Source organism: Rhinatrema bivittatum, chromosome 3, assembly GCF_901001135.1.
Source record: "Rhinatrema bivittatum chromosome 3, aRhiBiv1.1, whole genome shotgun sequence".
In the NCBI taxonomy this organism is placed as follows: Eukaryota; Metazoa; Chordata; class Amphibia; order Gymnophiona; family Rhinatrematidae; genus Rhinatrema; species Rhinatrema bivittatum.
The window spans coordinates 228,090,516-228,109,933 of NC_042617.1; the positions used below are offsets into that span (position 1 = coordinate 228,090,516).

General features: G+C 42.5%; 1 protein-coding gene across 11 annotated transcripts in view; it reads left to right on the forward strand.

Moving 5' to 3' along the window:
• Positions 1-19,418, forward strand: part of PHF10 (PHD finger protein 10) — an 885,396-nt gene that overhangs the window by 258,946 nt on the left and 607,032 nt on the right. For 10 of the 11 annotated variants that reach the window (XR_003855489.1, XM_029594266.1, XM_029594268.1 and 7 more), the window contains one exon: positions 3,614-3,697. The exons of the other annotated variant lie outside the window; for it this stretch is intronic. Coding sequence is in view for 9 of the 10 variants with exons in the window: in XM_029594266.1 (XP_029450126.1) it covers positions 3,614-3,697 (84 nt within the window). In the remaining variant the exon portion in view is untranslated. The remainder of the gene's footprint in view (positions 1-3,613; positions 3,698-19,418) is intronic. 11 annotated transcript variants of the gene reach the window in all.

Consider the following 19,418-nt stretch of genomic DNA (forward strand, 5'->3'; position numbering starts at 1 on the left):
ATAGATTATCCTGGAGCTGTTATTAACAGCTATCAGGCTATCCTCTTGTGCTAAGTATGACACTTTCTATCTACTGGCAAGGGATACTAAAGGCTTCATATGCAAGGAATGATTCTGGTTCCTTCTTTAGTCAGATGTCTGAGTGCTCAGGCCGAGTTCGAAGAGGAAAGCTGTTCAGCTGCAGTCAAGGGTTATGCTGGTGTGAGAAGCCCCTAGGCTGACTGATTATTCTGAACAGCAATTCTTTGGATACAAGTGAGCATTTGCAGAAACCCACTTATATCTAAAGAAGAAAGTGGTCTTATATCCTTAGACTTCAAGTGATGAAGGCCTTACTCTTGGTAGCCAGATCTCCTATTTCTGTGTCCGCCCTGATCAGGACCTGTTCTATATATAACTTGGATTGGTCACTGTTGGAAGCAGGATACTGGGCTTGATAGACCCTTGGTCTGACCTAGTATGACATATCTTATGTTCTGATAGGTCCTTGGCTCCAGGGTAAGGGACCTAAAGTTTGTACCTTGGGTGCAGACTCCTATATGTCTCACACAATTCACACTTCTCTCAGGGTGATATTCAGTAGCTCAGTATCATATGGCTTTGGTGACAATCGAAATGTGATCAGTCAAATTAAGTAAATAATAAAGGGTTTTTCCCTGTCTCTTGGAAGGTTAGGAGGAGTATGAGCAGGTGGCTTTTCATAGTTTTCTCCTGCAGTGAATGGATTTGCAGTCTCCTTCATGGTTGTTTCTCACTGTAGGCATGAGCTTTATAGATGAGGAGGGGAATTATGATCCACCTCAGCCGAAGTGAGGCAGTTGTCCTAGTGGCGATCCCATGTTTTAGGTCTAATGAAAGGGCTAGAGCCAGCCATCTAGTGCTCCAGAAGTCCTGGCCTCTAGCTCAGGAGAAGGCAGCCTGATTGGTGGCATTCAATGTAATGCCATTAGCTGATGTGAACAATGCTGGGAGAATCTAGTAGCTCTTAGATGTCCTGGTAAGAGAACCTAATTTGGTCTGGGATGGAGTTCCCCTGTAGTACCTAGCAGCAGCTCACATGGCCAACACTGCCATCATACAGACACATGTTTTGAGCTGACTCCATTGACACCCCTGAAGTTTTAAGGACTGGCAGAAGTGGCTTCTGCCTACTAGCAGTCAGGTGGGGCACTAACAGGAGTGGATTTCAGTTCACTCTGGCAAAGCTCCAAGATGAGCAAGTTCTTCAGCTAAAAAAGGAAAGCAGGAGCCTGGGGGCTCAGATATCCTTGTAGAACTATAACTGAAACTCTGTTTTCTGCACGTGTTCCCACTAGGAGCTTGGCCATTCTCTAGACTGATTTCTGAAAGTGAAGGCAGAGGCTCTCCATCACCCTTTCCCATAGTCAAAGGATTCTAGGTTGTAAAAGAAAATGGAAGGCATCTGCTAGGTTTTACAACCTTGGCTGTTGAGAGAACCAGGCTACCTAATGAGGATACTTAAGTGAAAGGGGTTACAGCCTTCAGCGGTGTGGAAGAGAACTATTAGTAGACCAGAATTAGAGTTTGGAGTCTCTGTGAGTCCAATTTATAGGGATCAAGTCCTTCAATCTTGTTCTTCCGCTAGAGGAGCTTGGAATGAAGACATAACTTGAAAAGTTTGCAAAGGGCAGACACACACAGTCTCTGGCTTGCTGGAAGGGACACAGTCATGGAAGCTGTCTCACTACTCTCTCAAATGGGGTATTTTCTTTTAAAGAGTCAAGAACACAAGCTGTTCACTGCGGAAGGTCTCCTCAACTTGGAACCTGAGTTTAGTAATGAAGGGATCTGACGTCTCTTCCTCTTAAACCTCATAGGGACATCTCTTTGAATCTTGTTGTTGAAGCCAGTCTTCTTGGTGGCCTTAGGTAATTTCAACAGAAAAAGAATCTGAGCCATGTGCTATCCCTTTTCTAAGGGTAGTATTTCATTTCTGTCGGAATCAGGCATTTCTCACTTATGATGGTGATAGAGAGTGGTGTAGGCCAGGACAGGGGAAGGCTGTTCTGAAGTCTGTTGTAGGCCACCTTTGAGATGTTTGTAAATGATTATTTTTTTCTTGGGTAGGTCTTTATGCATCCTATTAAAGCCCAGTGGTTTCTAATGCATTGATTTCAGAAGGAAAAAAGTAGATGAGCGGTTCAGCCTGCTCCATCAAGAGTTTGCTGGACCCATAGGGCTGTCAAGTTCACTCAGTGAGAGTGCAGGGCTCCTCATAGGCAGAATCAGAACCTGTCTTTCTGAAGATAATGGCAATGCAACACCCTTGTCTGTGTTGCATTCATGCTCTAAGGACCTCAGTATGGGTGTCCAGGCTGGAAAAGGCTAAGCCTTGGCAACAGAAGTCCTGAGAACCATTGTGGCTTCTTCCCGCCTGGTCTGGGTGAAGCTTTGGTACATTACATTAGTTTGGCCAGGTCTGGCATGGACTTATAAGGAAGGTGAAATTTAAACTTACCTGTTAATTTCCTTTCCTTTAGTCCTGCCAGACTAGTCCAGAACCCTCCTAGGGAAGCCATATCGATCAAGGGCTCTCAGTCCGTTAAGTTCAGAAAACTAGTAGCTAGTATATTTTTGCCCACTCTGAAGGTAGTTGCCCTAATCCTGGCCTTGATGTAGGGATCATATAATTCCTGGGTTAATGACCCTCAAGTTTTGGTTGTGGTAGTGTTTGGAAACCAAAACATACAATTGTCTTTGGTTTTCTTAGCTTTGACATAGGATACTGAAGAGCTTAAGGCAGCACCAGATCCCCTGGAGGAGAGGGGAGGGGGAGAGTTAACTTTGAGCTTTTTTTCTCTGTCTCCATCTGCTGACAGGGGGGGACATAACCAACTTGTCTGGACTGGTTTGGTAGGACTAAAGGCAAGGAAATTAACAGGTAAGGTTCAGTTTGACCTTATGGCTAATATTAAATATTTGTCAAATATGCAACTTGATGATTATCATGATTTGTGTAGTGAATACCAGATATGCTTCTTGGAGTTTACATCTACTCAAGACTGACAGAACTTGATATATAACAAATGCACACAAATAGTAACAGATCTGATGAATTTAGATTTCATGCACTACATTTAAATTGAAACTTAAAATACTCATTGGGACACTATTATCTTTCTAGAGGATGATGGGTTGTATCATTATAGGAGGTAAGTTCAAAAACATCTTACTACACATATGGTCGCTTTTGAGGACCAGATCAGTTGAACGGTCAAGGAACAGTCTCAGGGAATGTCAGAAAAGTGTTCAACATGTTTCGGCTGTTGTAAAGAATATTCTCGTGGCAAATCATCTCTAAAGTATTCATATTTTTTAATGTAAATTGTGGTGTGTTTAAGAAAGATACATACCTAATGAACTTTTTATTAAGATAATCAGTGTCAACCATTATGATGTCCTTATTAAGAGTTCAATAACTATCTCTGTTCATTTGACCATGGTGAAAAAAAATAATTTATTTGAAAAAGAGGTGGGATGGAAGTTGAATAAAGAAATGGTTTGAATTATGTTCCTTGTAAAATATTTGTAAATCACATTTTTATTGCTCAGGTTTTGAAATAGCACTCTGTGTTTTTTTGTTCCTATGAAGATTTAGAGCGACGAGATCTGTCTCACAAGGAGAAACTTTACCTAAGAGAGCTAAATGTCATCACAGAGACTCAATGTACTTTAGGTAAAAAATAATAATTACATTTGTTTTTAAACTGTCTTTAGATATTATTGTTACTTATAGACAAAATGTTTTCTTGTGCACAGTTCTACTGAATATTTGTGTATATATTTATTTATATCTATCTAAATAGACAAATGTAGATATCTATATCTATATATTTATATCTGTCAGAGCTTGATTTGGGCCATAAACCATAAAACTGTTTTCTGATAAATATCTATATCTATATATGTAATTGGGGCTATAAACCATAAAACTGTTTTCTGATAAATAGTAAAATTTCAGAACCTATGGGTCAGTAGCCCTTTTCCCATGATTTTAGACATCCATGCATTTTACCTAATTGTGATGGTCTGCCCCTTGCTAGTTCTGAAGCTATTTTCTGTAGTTATCCTTTATCTCCCCAGTGGAAAAGTTGGATCTACTGCAGTTGTGGCACAACTGTATGACCTCAGATATTAGATGGCTTTCAGAAGAAGTTTTGATTGTATTAGAGTTCAGTATGAATAAGAATGTATGCAGATAATGATGCATGGAAATGTGAAAGAACATGACACAGTGATGATTTTGAAAGCAATTAAATATCAAAGTTTGGTTAAAGGGTTGGTTTTGCATCAGAAATAATAAAGTATCCTTGAAGTTTGGAAACAAAGCTTTTTGTTTTTATAAAGCTTTTAATTTGTTTAGGTTGGTTCGGTGTGCTCTGCCTTACAGTGAGATTTATCTTTGACTCGTAGATTCATCTTTTGCTTCTAGGACTGGGTATGTTGAGGCAGTTTTTATAGCCCTGGTGGGAAGGGAGTTCATAATCACACAGCAGCAATTCTATTGGCTGCGTTTAAAACCCATGATTGCAGGGTTCCAGAAGAAGCCTTGGTGCTTGGTCCCCCCAGCCAAGGGCAGTCACTGGAATGACTGGGCCAAGTGAATTGAGAGGGGATAGAAATTAGGAGAAAAATTTTAGGATTATTGAGAATAAAGACTGATCCCAGCTTTGGTTACATAAGAACATTAGATATGCCATACTGGGTCAGACCAAGGGTCCATCAAGCCCAGAATCCTGTTTCCAACAGTGGCCAATCCAAGTCACAAGTATCTGGCAAGAACCCAAACATTAGATAGATCACAAGCTATTATTGCTTATTAATTACAGTCATAGAAGTTTATGGATTTATCCTCTAGGAACTTATGCAAATCTCTTTTAAACCCGGTTTCACTAATTGCTGTCACCACATCCTCTGGCAATGAATTCCAGAGCTTAACTATGCGCTGAGTGAAAAATAATTTTCTTTGATTTGTTTTAAATGAGCTACTTGCTGACTTCATGGAGTGCCCCCTGGTCCTTCTCTTATCTGAGAGAGTAAATAAACTAATTTACATTAACTTGTTCAAGTCCTTTCATGATTTTGTAAACTTCTATCTATTCCACCTCAGACGTCGCTTTTCCAAACTGAACAGCCCTAACTTCTTTAGCCTTTCCTCATGCCCCTTATCATTTTGGTTGCCCTTCTCTGCACTTTCTCCAGTGCAGCTATATCCTTTTTGAGATGCTGTGCTCAGAACTGCATACAGTATTCAAGGTGTGGTCTCACCATGGAGTGATAGAGAGGCATTATGACAGCCTCTGTTTTATTTTCCATTTCCTTCTTAATAATTCCTAACATTGTTTGCTTTTTTGATCGCCACAGCACACTGGGCCGGTGATTCTAATATATTATCCAATATGATGCCTAGATCACTTTCCTGGGTGGTAACTCTTATGATAGAACCTAACATTGTGTAACAACAGCAAGGGCTATTTTTCCGAATATGCATCATTTTGCACTTGTCCAAATTACATTTTTTTCCCCATAGATAAGCAGCTGAATTAGTCATGCTGTCTGGGGTACATCCTCCGTGCCACTAGGTGTTTAGATGAGGTGTTCCCTCTTACCTGTCCCTGTGCCTGCTCGAGGCTCCTCAGTCTGTTTTTTTCCACGCGACTAACCGCACGTGGAGCTCTACAGTTCTTGTGAGGAAAAGTTGCTGTGAAGAGAAAAACTTCAATTATTTCTTCAAAACTTCAATTTTCACCATAGAATATTTACATCTTGCCTTGTCCAGGTTTTAAATTCTGTAACTGTGGTAAAATTGTCTGTAACTGACAGACATCAAATTTGTTACATTTGCCTTGGTCCAAAATATGATCAGGCAAACTGTACAGATTGTGGACGGATGTCCCCAAGGGCACAGCTGCCAGAGAGCAGCGCGGATCGCCCAGCTCAGAGAGGACAAGACCCCCAAAACCCATGCCCATCAAAGGTCCACCTCTGCTGACCCTCTAGATCACAAACAGAAAAATAAAAATCCTTCGATACAAATGGCTGAGGACGCACCGTTGACGCAGCCTGTGTCAGATGCATCGATACCAGCGTGATAAGCCGTCTCAGCGGCGTCCCGAGGCTTTGGGGAAAGATCAGCAGCAGAGCAGCGCCGACGCAGAGGAACAGCATCGACACTCCGACACAGTGGAACAGCGTTGACGCTCCGACACAGCGGAACAGCGTCAACACCAAGAAACTGATGAAGATCGACGCAGCAGCATATCTACACCTGTAAAACAATATAAGAAACACACATCAGGTCATAAAAGGCCTAGAAGTCCATCCCCACTTTTAGTGGTGGACTCGGAAGATTCTTTATCTCCTCCACATTTATCAGAAGGTTCTTCCCATTCATCTGAGATTTTTTCAGGACTCTACTTCATCTCAGCATCGTTGGAGATCAGTCTATCAAGAACCTCTACATTCTAAACTCCCTTATCCACTGGAGGAAATTGGATGCCCTCAAGGACCGAACCAGGATATCCTCAAGGCAGCCGTACCTCTATCAGGTCAACAACCGAATATCGGCTCCCTACATCCCTATCGGTATCTGATACATTGACACAGATTACCTCTATTTTATCACAATTTCTAACATCAGCTCAACAAAATCTACCAAACCCTGACCCACTGGTAGAAGTCCCTTCAGCACCTATACCAGAGCCAGCACCGAGAACGCTGCCTGCCAGACCATCTCCTCGACCAGTAGATCCTCCTACTTCACCTTCATCGCCAGGGTCATCAACCAGCTACCCATCTAACCCACAGAACTTGCCTCCAGAACCGTTATCACCACCGGAAGACCTCACATACTCCCAATGTTTGGAGAAAGTGGGTCACCGATTGGGGGTAGAAACGAAAAAGATTCCTGATCCTAGGCAAGAGATGTTTGGCGTGTTAAAAATATTTGATACACTGGCTGAACCTACAGTACTTCCTTCTCATCCAGTGCTGGAATCTCTATTGGAAAAGACTTGGGATTCCCCAAATTCAATGACTCCAACTTCAAGGAAAACAGACTTGAAATATAGGATGCGAGATTCCCCTTACACCAATGTGCAGTTACTGCACGCATCTGTCGTGGTTGAATCAGCCATGCAAAAGGCACGCAAATCTCACTTACATTCAAATAATCCACCCGGCAAAGACAACAAAAATTTAGATGACTTTGCTCGGAAAGCATATCAATCAGGAATCCTTAACGCTAACATACATAACCATCAATTCTATGTAGTTCAGTATCTTTTTGAGTGCCTTCAATCCTTAAAACCCTTGCTACAACAAAATTCAGCAGATAATATACTTCCATCTGAATTCCATGATATGGAAGAAGGTCTGCGACATATGGTACGTTCCGTTTAGGATGGATTTGAAACCTCTGCGAAAACAGCCAATGCAATAGCAGCCAGAAGACTGGCATGGTTATGGGCAAGTGCCATACGTGAAGACGTTCACGAAAAGCTCACTAACCTGCCCTGCCGACCCAATAACTTGTTTGGAGACAAACTTACCGAAACTGTGGCGAAGTTAAAGGAGCAGAAAGTAGCTGTACTTTCTTTAACTCAACATGATTCTTCAACATCTAAACGTTAATTTGGTTCATACAAAAGACCTTTCCAGAGACGTCAGTATCAGCCTTATACTACTTATAGGCCTCATCCATACCAACCAAACCCTCAACAGCCTTTCCAACAACCAGCTTCTCGTCAACGCCCATGCGTACCTCGTCAACCATGCCAGACTACAGACCCTCAACCCCCTAAAAATCAACAGAGTTTTTAGAAATAATACCGCCACCACTACACACCCAGATAGTAGGAGGTCGACTTTCCCAATTCTTCACTCAATGGAGCAATATCACAACAGATTCCTGGGTCCTGGCCATTATAAAGGACGGAGATTCCCTCAATCTTACATTCCCACCTCCTCTTCCACATTTGAGTACCAAAGGATTTCAGAGTATTCATCGGGAGACTCTCCTTCAAGAGGTCAGTCACTTCAACAACAATGTATACAGGAAGTACAACCCTCCCAACATCTGAAGGGTTTTTACTCAAAATACTTCCTCATTCCCAAGAAATCAGGAGGTCTACGTCCAATTCTGGACCTGTGTTTCCTCAAATACATTCGAAAGGAAAAATTCAAAATTAACTTCTCTCAAATCAATCCTTCCGTTCTTGCAACCCATGGATTGGATGTGCTCCATAGATTTAAAGGGTGCATATGCTCATATCCTAATGCATCCCAAATCCTGGAATTACCTTTGTTTTCAAATGGGGAAAAAGACATTTTCAATACAAAGTCCTTCCCTTCGGCCTCTCATCTGCTCCCAGGGTATTCACGAAATGCCTAGCGGTAGTGGTGGCAGACCTCCGTTGTCGGGGGATTCAAATATTTCCTTATCTGGATGATTGGCTACTACTAGCCCCAACTCTCGTTCTTCTTCAAAACAATTTAATGCAAACAATCAATTGTCTAGATAATCTGGGTCGTCTTATAAATTACGAAAAATCTCATCTCCAACCTACCCAGACCTTGGTCTTTATCGGAGCATCCATAAACACCATTCGGGACAAAGCTTTCTTACCTCAACCCAGGGCAATAGCACTTACTTCTAAAGCCTAACATCTAAACCTTACCACTGCCTCAGCCCGCCAAATCCTGACTGTGCTTGTATCAGAATCCTTAATTCTTAAGATCATACAAAAACAGAAAATAACTAACTCTCCTTTTAACCCTTGCTCAGGTTCTTTATTTAAAGAAAGTGCCCCCTTCACATGTAATTTTCTAAGTGACCTGGTGAATCAATCACTTTCATCAGGAATCTTTCCAGACAATTTAAAATATACTACTGTGCTTCCTATTCCAAAAAACAAAATTAAAGATAGATTAGATTTTACTAATCTGAGACCTATAGCGTTGAGTCCTTCTCTAGCCAAGCTAATTGAATCGGTAGTTTTACGTCAACTTTCAGATTTCTTAGCAGATAATGATTTTTTGCATTCAGGCCAACATGGCTTTAGAAAAGGCCATTCCACGGAAACGTTATTATTATCCTGCTGTGATACAGTTTTCCGGGGCTTTGATGCATATACAGAAAACATTCTTATTTCTTTAGATATATAAGCTGCTTTTGATACTTTGGATCATCATATACTTCTGTCAGGTTTAAAGTCTCTAGGAATTCAAGCCACGATTCTTTCTTGGTTTAAATCTTTTTTAACAAATCGCTACTTACAAATAAAAGTTAATAATCACATATCAGAACCCTACCCCTCTTTTTCTGGTGTTCCACAAGGTTCCTCCTTATCTCCAGTACTTTTCAATATCTATTTACTTCCTCTTTATCATATTCTCGCAGCTTTAAATGTGTATTTTTTAATTTATGCAGATGATATTCAATGGTTAGTTCCGTACTCATCTTCTTGATCAGGTACTCTTTCGTCAATTTCATTATATTTAGCTACAATAAATTCCTGGATGGACCATAATCGGTTAAAATTAAATCCTTCCAAAACTACCTTGACTTATTTATCCTCCATAAATAATTTGACATTAGGACCACCTTCTCAATTATTGTTTAAGGGCATTTCTATCCCCATTGGCTCTTCTACCAGCAGTTTAGGAGTTATTATTAACTCTGATCTTTCAATGGTTGATCATATTTCTAGTGTCACTAGAAAATCCTTTTTTAAACTACACTTATTAAAAAGAATCCGTCCTTGTTTCCTCAAGACTTTCGGACAGTATTACAATCTTTAATTTTTTCGAGTTTAGATTATTGCAGTGCTTTATTTTTAGGTTTACTGGACTCAGTCATTTTTCCTTTACAATTAATACAAAATTCAGCAGCTCGGATTTTATCCGGAGTTACTCGCCGCTCACATATTTCTCTGATTCTTTTTTCCTATCATTGGCTTCCAATTAAATATAGGGTTCAGTATAAAGTACTAAATATTATACATGCGCTTATCTGTAATACAAACTCAGCATGGCTCTGTTCAAACTTACGTATTTATAAACCCGTAAGACAGCTCCGGTCATTCTCAAAAAATTTACTAGATATACCCACTGTTAAATTGGCTAGATTGGAGCTAACCAGGAAAAGGGCCTTTTCAGTCGCTGGCCCTATTCTTTGGAATGCTTTACCGGACTCTCTTCGTCTCACATCCTCTGCTTCACAATTCAAAAAAATGTTAAAAACTTATCTTTTCCAGAAAGCCTATAGTTCTTTAACCATTACATAATTTTGGTATCATTAACTTCTGGTTGTTTTTCACTATCACAAAATAATTTTACCATGCTTCCATATTTCAATAATTTTTACGGATTCATGATATTCATTAGTTTTTTTGTTTTTAATTGTTTTTAGTGGTTTTGTTGCTGATATTGTTAATTTTTAATGATTGTTTTGGCTGTCAAAATTTTATGTTATTTTATGTTATTTTTATGTATGTTTATTGTAAACCGTTTTGATTAATTCTTTGAATTGTAAAGGCGGTATATAAACATTATAAAATAAATAAAAAATAAATATGGCAGCATATACATATATAGTCCCGAACATAAGACTTCACATCCGTCGCCTTCAGTGGGGATTAAAACACCAATGGTCACAGTTTCATTCCGCCAGCACTGACAGAAGGCTCACCACTAAGGCCTCTTTGCCATCAATTGATTCTTACCACAGATGCCTCTCCCACAAGATGGGGAGCCCATCTTGCCAACCTACAAACTCAAGGGTTATGGTCGTTCCAGGAACAAACTTATCACATCAATCTCCTAGAGTTATAAGCCATCAAATTTGCGCTACGAGATTTCGAACACAAACTGCAGCATCATGTCATCATGATCCACACAGAGAACCAAGTGGTGATGTTTTACATAAACAAGGAGGGTCCGGTTCATGGAACCTCTGCAAGGAAACAGTAGAGATTCTGGACTGGTCTCACAACAGGGGAATCTCCCTAGAAGCCACATATATTCCAGGAATCAACAATACCAAAACGGACAAGTTGAGCAGGATTTTTCACCCACACGAGTGGGAATTAGACCAGAGCGTGGCCGACAGAATATTTTCAGTTTGGGATCTTCCTCAAATAGATCTCTTTGCAACAGAACACAATAGAAAGGTTTCCCTCTTTTGCTCAGTCTACCCCAGTGTTCACCATCTGATACAAGACCATTTCTACTGGATTGGTCGCAACATCTCCTGTACACATTTCCACCGATTCCCTTGATATCACGCACAATACAGAGATGCATCGAGGAAAAAGCGAACCTAATTCTGATTGCACCAGCACGGCTGCATCAGCCATGGTACTCTTACCTGCTCCAACTATCAATCTGCAAACCAATTCCTCTGGGGAATGCTCCCACTCTTCTCACCCAACAAAAGGGTTCACTTCTTCATCCACTCCACGCATCCTTGAATCTCACTGCATGGAGATTGAACAGCTCACGTTCCAAAACCTAAACATATCTCCACCACTTAAAGATATTTTAGTGGCATCAAGAAAACTATCCACCCGTCTCAATTATCAGCGTAAGTAGAAGCGTTATGCCGCATGGTGTTCCTCCATGAACATTGATCCACTCACATGCCCACCTAAACGGTTATTGTCTTATCTCCACATCCTTTATAAACAAGGTTTGGCTTCTGCTTCCTTACGTGTTCACCTCAGAGCGATATCATCATATCCCACTCCTCTCAACGGAGAATCTATAGCATGTGATACTCTAGTTTCCAGATTTATGAAGGGTGTTTTGCATTTATGACCTCCAGTCAAAAAACCCCCAATATCTTGGGATGTTAATCCAATTCTGGAACAACTTATATTACCACCCTTTGAACCACTGCACAGCTGCCATCCTAGATACCTTTCCTGGAAAGTACTGTTCTTAATTGCCCTAACTTCCGCACGAAGAATCAGTGAACTTCAAGCACTGGTTCACTATTCTCCTTACTTGGAATTTTACCATGACAAAGTTACACTGCGTATGCATCCTAACTTTCTACCTAAGGTAGTTTCTGCATTTCATTTAAATCAAACCATTACACTACCTATTTTTCATCCAGAACCACAAGCAAATGACAACGAGCGGCGTCTTCATTCCTTAGGCTGTAAACATGCTCTTGCATATTATAAACAACGCACTCAATCTCAGATGAGACCTTCACAACTATTCCTCTCATTTAATGCGAACACGCCAGGCCTTCCTGTATCAAAGAGAACATTGATCAAAGAGAACATGATCCCCACCAAAATACTCCTGACTATCCCAGACACCATCTCCCAACCACTAGCCGACATTATCAACACCTCTATTTCCACTGGAGATGTTCCCAACCAGCTCAAACTAGCCATAGTAAAACCCATTCTTAAGAAACCTAAACTTGACCCAGCCGACTTATCCAACTCCCGCCCCATCTCCAACCTCCCCTTCCTTGCTAAAGTTCTTGAAAAAACAGTAAACACGCAACTTTCGAACTACCTCGATCAGCACCAGATACTTTATCCATCACAACATGGTTTTAGAAAGCACTTCAGTACCGAAACACTCTTGATCTCCCTCGCTGACCACATCATCAGAGGTTTAGACAAAGGTCACACCTACATTCTAGCCCTATTAGACATCTCCGCAGCTTTCAACACCAATAATCACTCTATACTGCTCGAAAGGCTTTCTGACATTGGCATCGCCGGGACCCCCCTCCGCTGGTTCAAATCTTACATCAGTGACAGACATTTCAAAGTTAACATTGAAAACCATGATTCTGAACCCATCAACATTACAAGGGGCGTACCCCTAGGCTCCTCCCTATCTTCTACTCTCTTTAACATATACCTCCTTCCCCTCTGCCATCTGCTCTCAAATCTTGGTCTCCCACACTTTATCTACGCCGACGGTGTGCAAATTCTCATACCCATCACTGACACCATTTCCAGCGCCCTAAAAAGATGGGAAAGTGCCCTCTCCTCCATCAACTGCTACTCACCCAACTCAACTTAGCCCTAAATGCTAACAAAACCGAACTCATGTTCATTGCACCCCCAACACATCAACCCCTTACCCAGCCCCGCTGCCAATTCCCCTCTTGCCCCCCCAGACTTCTCGCAAATCGTAAGAGACCTAGGCGTAACCCTCGACTCACAATTCAGCCTTCAGAAATTTATCTCCTCCACCATCAAAAATTGTTACCATAAACTACAAACCCTCAAAAAACTTAAACCTATCCTGCACCCTAGCGACTTTAGAACAGTCCTACAAGCCCTCATCCTATCTAAGATAGACTACTCAAACTCACTACTCCTTGGTCTACCGAAGAACAGCATAGCCCCACTGCAACTACTACAAAACGCAGCTGTGCGAATACTCACAGGCACTCGCAGAAAAGAACATATTACACCTATTCCTAAACAACTCCACTGGCTCCCCATCACTGCCAGAATTCAATTTAAAACTCTCACACTAATACACAAAGCTATTCACAGCCCTGACATGCTATGGTTCACAGACACCCTACACATCCGTTCCACCTCCAGACCTACAAGAACACCATATAGAGCAACTATACAAACGCCCTCTCCCAAAGTCTTTCAACTTACAGCCACCAAACAACGCGCCATATCCCTTGCGGGACCCTCCCTATGGAACTCAATGCCTACTCAGCTACGCCTCGAGACCTGCCCTAAAATATTCAGACAGAAACTCAAGACTTGGCTGTTCACCTCCGCCTACATATGAGCCCACCTCCGCCCACTGTCCTACCTCCCACCTTCGCCTTTCTACACCATGCCCTCAGCCCTCCCCCCTGTCCGCCTTTAGACCCTCGCCCTACTTTCCCAGCTAATTCCCTCTCCCTCCAGGCCCACCCTTCAGGTCCAACTTCACTCAGTCCTTGTACTTAATGCCTCCCTTCCTTCCTTGTATCCTTACCGTATATAATTTGTATCCTTACTGTATTTAATCTGTATCCTTACTGTATATAATTTGTAAATATATGCATAAATGTACTTTGAGTTACTGTATGTTCAACAAAAGACCTTGGTTACTCTCCCCCCGCCCCCGCCCCCTCCTCCCCTCCCCTCCCCCTAGTTCTATTATCAGTTACACTGTAAAGCCCTGTTATCCCAGGACAAGCAGGATGCTAGTCCTCACATATGGGTGACGTCACTCACGGAGCCCTAATGCGGGAAAACCTCTGGCAAAGTTTCTAGAAGCTTTTAACTGGCAGCCTGGGGCTACTGAGCATGCCCGGCATGCCATGATATTCCCTGCCACAGGGGACTCACTTCAGTCTTGTATGTAGCAATAAGCGTTAGCAAAATAAAATAATAAAGGTGTGAATGACCAACTTACCTATTACAAGGTAAGCAATTTTGCTTTATCCCAGGACAAGTAGGATGCTAGTCCTCACATATGGGTGATTAGCAAGCTAGAGGCTGAGTCATTGTTCCTGTAGTTAGCAGTGATGCGTTGTTGAGGAAATGAGGCAGCCGAAGATCACAGCAGGTTGGTTGTAGGAATTCGGATCAAACTGGAAACAAGTTCTTTAAGACAGATTGTCCATAGGCTGAATCTTGTCATCCTTGTTTATCCAGACAGTAATGAGCTGCAAAGGTGTGAAGGGAACTCCATGTTGCAGCTTTACATATGTCAATGATTGGCACTGAACGAAAATGTGCTACTGAAGTTGACATTGCACGTACTGAATGTGCTTTAACTCGCCCTTGGAGAGGAAGGGCTGCTTTTTCATAGCAAAACTGTATGCAATCTGCTAACCAGTTTGATAGAGTATGCTTACCCACTGCTTTACCTGGCTTATTTGGATCATAGGAGACAAAAAGCTGATTGGATTTTCTCAGGGACGTAGTGCGATTCAGATAAAAAGACAACGCACGTTTGCAGTCCAAAGTGTGCAAAGCTCTTTCTCCTTGGTGAGAGTGAGGCTTTGGAAAGAATGTGGGTAGAACTATGGTTTGGTTCAAGTGGAACTCCGTAACTACCTTAGGAAGGAATTTTGGGTGTGTACGGAGAACCACTCTGTCATGGAGAAACTTTGTATAAGGTTCATACGTGACAAGTGCTTGTAACTCACTAACCCTTCTAGCTGATGTGATGGCTATGAGGAAGATAGTCTTCCATGTGAGAAATTTGAGATCGCAAGAATGAATGGGTTCAAAGGAAGAACGCATTAATGCCATTAAGACCAGATTCATATCCCATTCTGTGACTGGAGGCCGAATTGGTGGTTTAAGGTGAGTTAGACCTCTCATAAACCTACTGACAAGAGGTTGTGTGGATATAGGTGCATCTCCCATCTTGTTATGATAAGCTGAGATTGCACTCAAATGTACTCTGATTGATGAAGTTTGAAGACCAGAGTCTGAAAGATGGTACAAATAGTCTAGAAGAGAAGTAGTAGGGCAAGTGAAAGGATCAATATGGTTTTATCTGCACCACAAAGTGAACCTTTTCCATTTGAAAAAATAATTCTTTCTTGTGGAAGGTTTGCGTGAAGCTATAAGCACTTGAGAAACATTTGTTGAAAGATTGAGTGGTTGTAGGATTAAGCTTTCAACATCCATGCCGTCAGGGATAGGGATTGAAGGTTGGGATGGTGCAACCGACCCTGATCCTGAGTTATGAGATTGGGAGCTACTCCCAGGCGCATTGGATCCCTGACTGAAAGGTCTAGCAGTGTGGGAAACCATACTTGTCGAGGCCAGTATGGGGCTATGAGTATCATGGTCCCCTTGTCTTGTTGTAGTTTCACTAGAGTTTTCGTTATAAGCGGTATCGGAGGATACGCATATAGGAGGCCGGAGTTCCAAGAGTGAGCAAAAGCATCCTTGGCTAGCTGGTTCTGTTGTTTGTGTAGAGAACAGAAGTTGTCTACTTTGTGATTCAGATGTGACGCAAAGAGGTCCGTTGTTGGTTGTCCCCAACAGTGGAATATCTTGGTGGCTACTGAGGGATTCAGGGACCACTCGTGTGGTTGGAACTGACGACTGAGTCGGTCTGCTAGCACATTTTGAATTCCTGCTAGATAAGTGGCCTGTAGGAACATTGAGTGGTTCAAAGCCCAGTCCCAAATTTGTGCAGCTTCTTGACAAAGGAGATACGAGCCCGTACCTCCCTGTTTGTTGATGTACCACATGGCTACTGTATTGTCCGTTTGGATCAGAACAGTCTTGTGTGAAAGGCAGTCCTTGAACGCATGCAGCGCATAACGTATAGCTCGAAGTTCCAGAAAATTGATTTGATATGTAGCTTCGAGTTTTGTCCAAAGTCCTTGAGTTTGAAGAGAGTTTATATGAGCTCCCCACCCCAAGGTGGATGCATCTGTAATTAATGTTATCTGAGGGACCGGTTTCTGGAAGGGTAGGCCCTTGCGTAAATTGTCCCTGACTGTCCACCATTTTAGCGAGGAGCGTAGTTGGTGGGTTACTTGGATTGGATAATGTAATGGTTGGATGGCTTGGATTCATTGTGATCGTAGAGTCCATTGGGTTACTCTCATGGCGAGTCGTGCCATAGGAGTGACATGAACCGTGGAGGCCATGTGGCCTAGCAAGGTAAGAAACTGATGAGCTGTCGTTTGTTGTTGCATGGAAATTGAGTGCACCAACAGGGACAGTGTGACTGCACGATCTTCTGGTAGAAAAGCCTGTGCAATGTCTGTATTTAACTCTGCTCCTATGAATTGGAGTAGATGAGTAGGGTTCATGTGGGATTTTTGATAATTGATGAGGAATCCCAGTTTGTGAAGTACAGCTATGGTGTAATTCAGTGAAGTTATTGCTCCTTGTTGTGATTGACTTTTGATGAGCCAATCGTCGAGATAAGGAAAAACATGAACACCTTGTTTGTGTAAGTGTACTGCTATCACTGCCAGGCATTTGGTGAATACCCTGGGAGCTGAAGCCAGGCCGAATGGCAACACTCGGTATTGCAAATGCTGATGTCCTACTGTGAATCGCAGATACTTGCGATGAGGCGGGAATATAGGAATGTGCGTATAAGCATCTTGAAGATCCAGAGAACAAAGCCAATCTCCCTCTTGTAGAAGTGGAAGCATGGTGCCTAGAGAAACCATCCTGAACTTTTCTTTTTTTAAGAATTTGTTGAGATTTCTGAGATCTAGAATGGGACGTAGGCCTCCGGTTTTCTTTGGAATGAGGAAATACCGGGAATAGAATCCTCTGCCTTTCTGAGTGTGTGGTACGTGTTCCACAGCCTTTGCTTTCAGAAGAGCGGATAATTATGTTTGTAATTGAGGTATGTGATTGAGATGGGAGGTTTGTGGTGGAAACTCCTGAGTGAGAGATGTAAAGTCTAGGAGGTAGCCTTGATGAATTATGGAGAGGACCCACTGATCGGTTGTTATTGTTGTCCATTCCTTGTAGAAATGGGATATTCTCCCTCCAACTGGCAAGGTGGCATAGGGATTGGGATATTGGCTTTGTGCTCTGAAATCTGTTTCAAAACCCCGAGGTAGATCCTGTTTGAGGAGGTGGTTGGGGTCTCGCAGACCGTTGTTGTCTTTGTAGTGGTCTTTGCTGAGACCTTGGAGGTCTGGACCTAGAAGCGGGAGGATAGTATCTCTTTGGGCGATAGAAGGGACGTTTCACTTCTCTACGTGGTGGCCTGCGAGTTGTGAGGGTTGCAGGGTCATGAGGCAGCATAGAGAGTTGTTTTAGTGTCTCTGAATGCTCCCGAAGTTGGGCTACGGCATCTTGCACTTTGGTTCCAAACAAATTATCTCCCTGACAGGGAAGGTCTACTAATTTGTCCTGGACTTCGGGGTGCAGATCAGACGCCTTTAACCAGGCCCATCTTCTGGCACTGATGCCGGATGCTGCTGTTCTAGATGACGTTTCAAAAGCATCGTAGGCTGCCCTTACCTCATGCTTTCCTGCATCCAAACCTTTTTGGATAATGACTTGTGCTGCCTCCTGTTGTTGTTGAGGCAGAGAGGGTAGAAACTCTTCAATTTGCTTCCAGAGGTTCTTCTGGTGCTGCGTCATGTAAAGCTGATATGCAGCAATTGTGGAGTTGAGCATGGCTCCTTGGTAGATTTTCCTTCCCATGAGGTCTAAAAATCTACTGTCCTTTCTTGGAGGGATTGAGGCATGAGTTCTGGTTCTACGAGATTTTTTCTGAGCAGATTCCACGACAAGGGAATTGTGGGGAAGTTGAGGTTTCTCAAATCCTGGGGCTGCTTGAACCAGATAGGTAGAGTCTACCCTCTTATTCACAGCAGGGGTTGTACATGGATGTTCCCATATCCTCTGCTGAAGCTGTAATAGCACTTCGTGTACCGGGATAGCCAGATTGTGCTTAGGAGGATCCACAAACTGTAAAATTTCAAGCGTTTGCTGCCTCTCATCCTTTTCAGCCTGGAGTTGGAAGGGTATGGACTCAGATATTTCTTGAATAAAAGATGAAAATGAAAGGTCCTCTGGAGGTGACTGCTTTTTGGCTTGAGCTGGTTCGGAGAGGCATCAGACAAGAAATCTTCTGAGGAAGGCTCAGATTCTGTATCTGACCAAGTATCAGAAGTAGGTATATGATATTGAGGAGGTTCAGGCCTTTGAGGTGGAGGTACCCCTGAAGGTCCTTGCAAGGGATCTTGAGGATCCAGTGAAAGCTGTCTTTCCTCTTCTTCTTGCCCAGGCATAATGCCTGGGCAATGAAGCCAGATGGTCTTGCCCAGGCATAATTCCTGGGCAATGAAGCCAGACGGTCTTGATACCTCTTAGTGAGGATGCTGTGTAACTGTGCTTCAGAACTAGAAGTGTCTGGAACTGTGGAAGTAGTCTTCATTGAAGAATGTTTAAATTTTCCTGATGACTTTTGTGTAGAAGATGTTCTTCTTGGCAAAGCTGCTTTAGACGGTGCCATAGTGTAGAGAGACATCGATTTTGTAATCGGCGGCATCGATGACGTAGTGAAGGTAAACATCGATAGGGGAATCATCGATGATATAGGTCTGGCTGGTATCGAAGGCATCGGGAACTGTAAAGGAACCGATGGTATCTATGGTGTGTATGTTGGAACTGGATCCGTCATCGAAGAAGTCATCAGCGGAATCGATGAAGACATCGCTGGCATCGGTGTATATGCCGGCATCGACTGGGGTGTCTGCATCATCGGTGGAGTCGCCGGCATGGCTGTGAAGCCGGTATCGAAGGAACGGTTGACATCGGCGATCCCACCGGCATTGACACAGTGGTCGGCATCGACATGGTTGTTGGCATCGGCGATGACGCCGGAATTTGATGCTGCAAGGCATCAGTGACTATTTGTTTAATTAAAGCAGTCAAGTCAGTAACCGAAGTTGATACTTG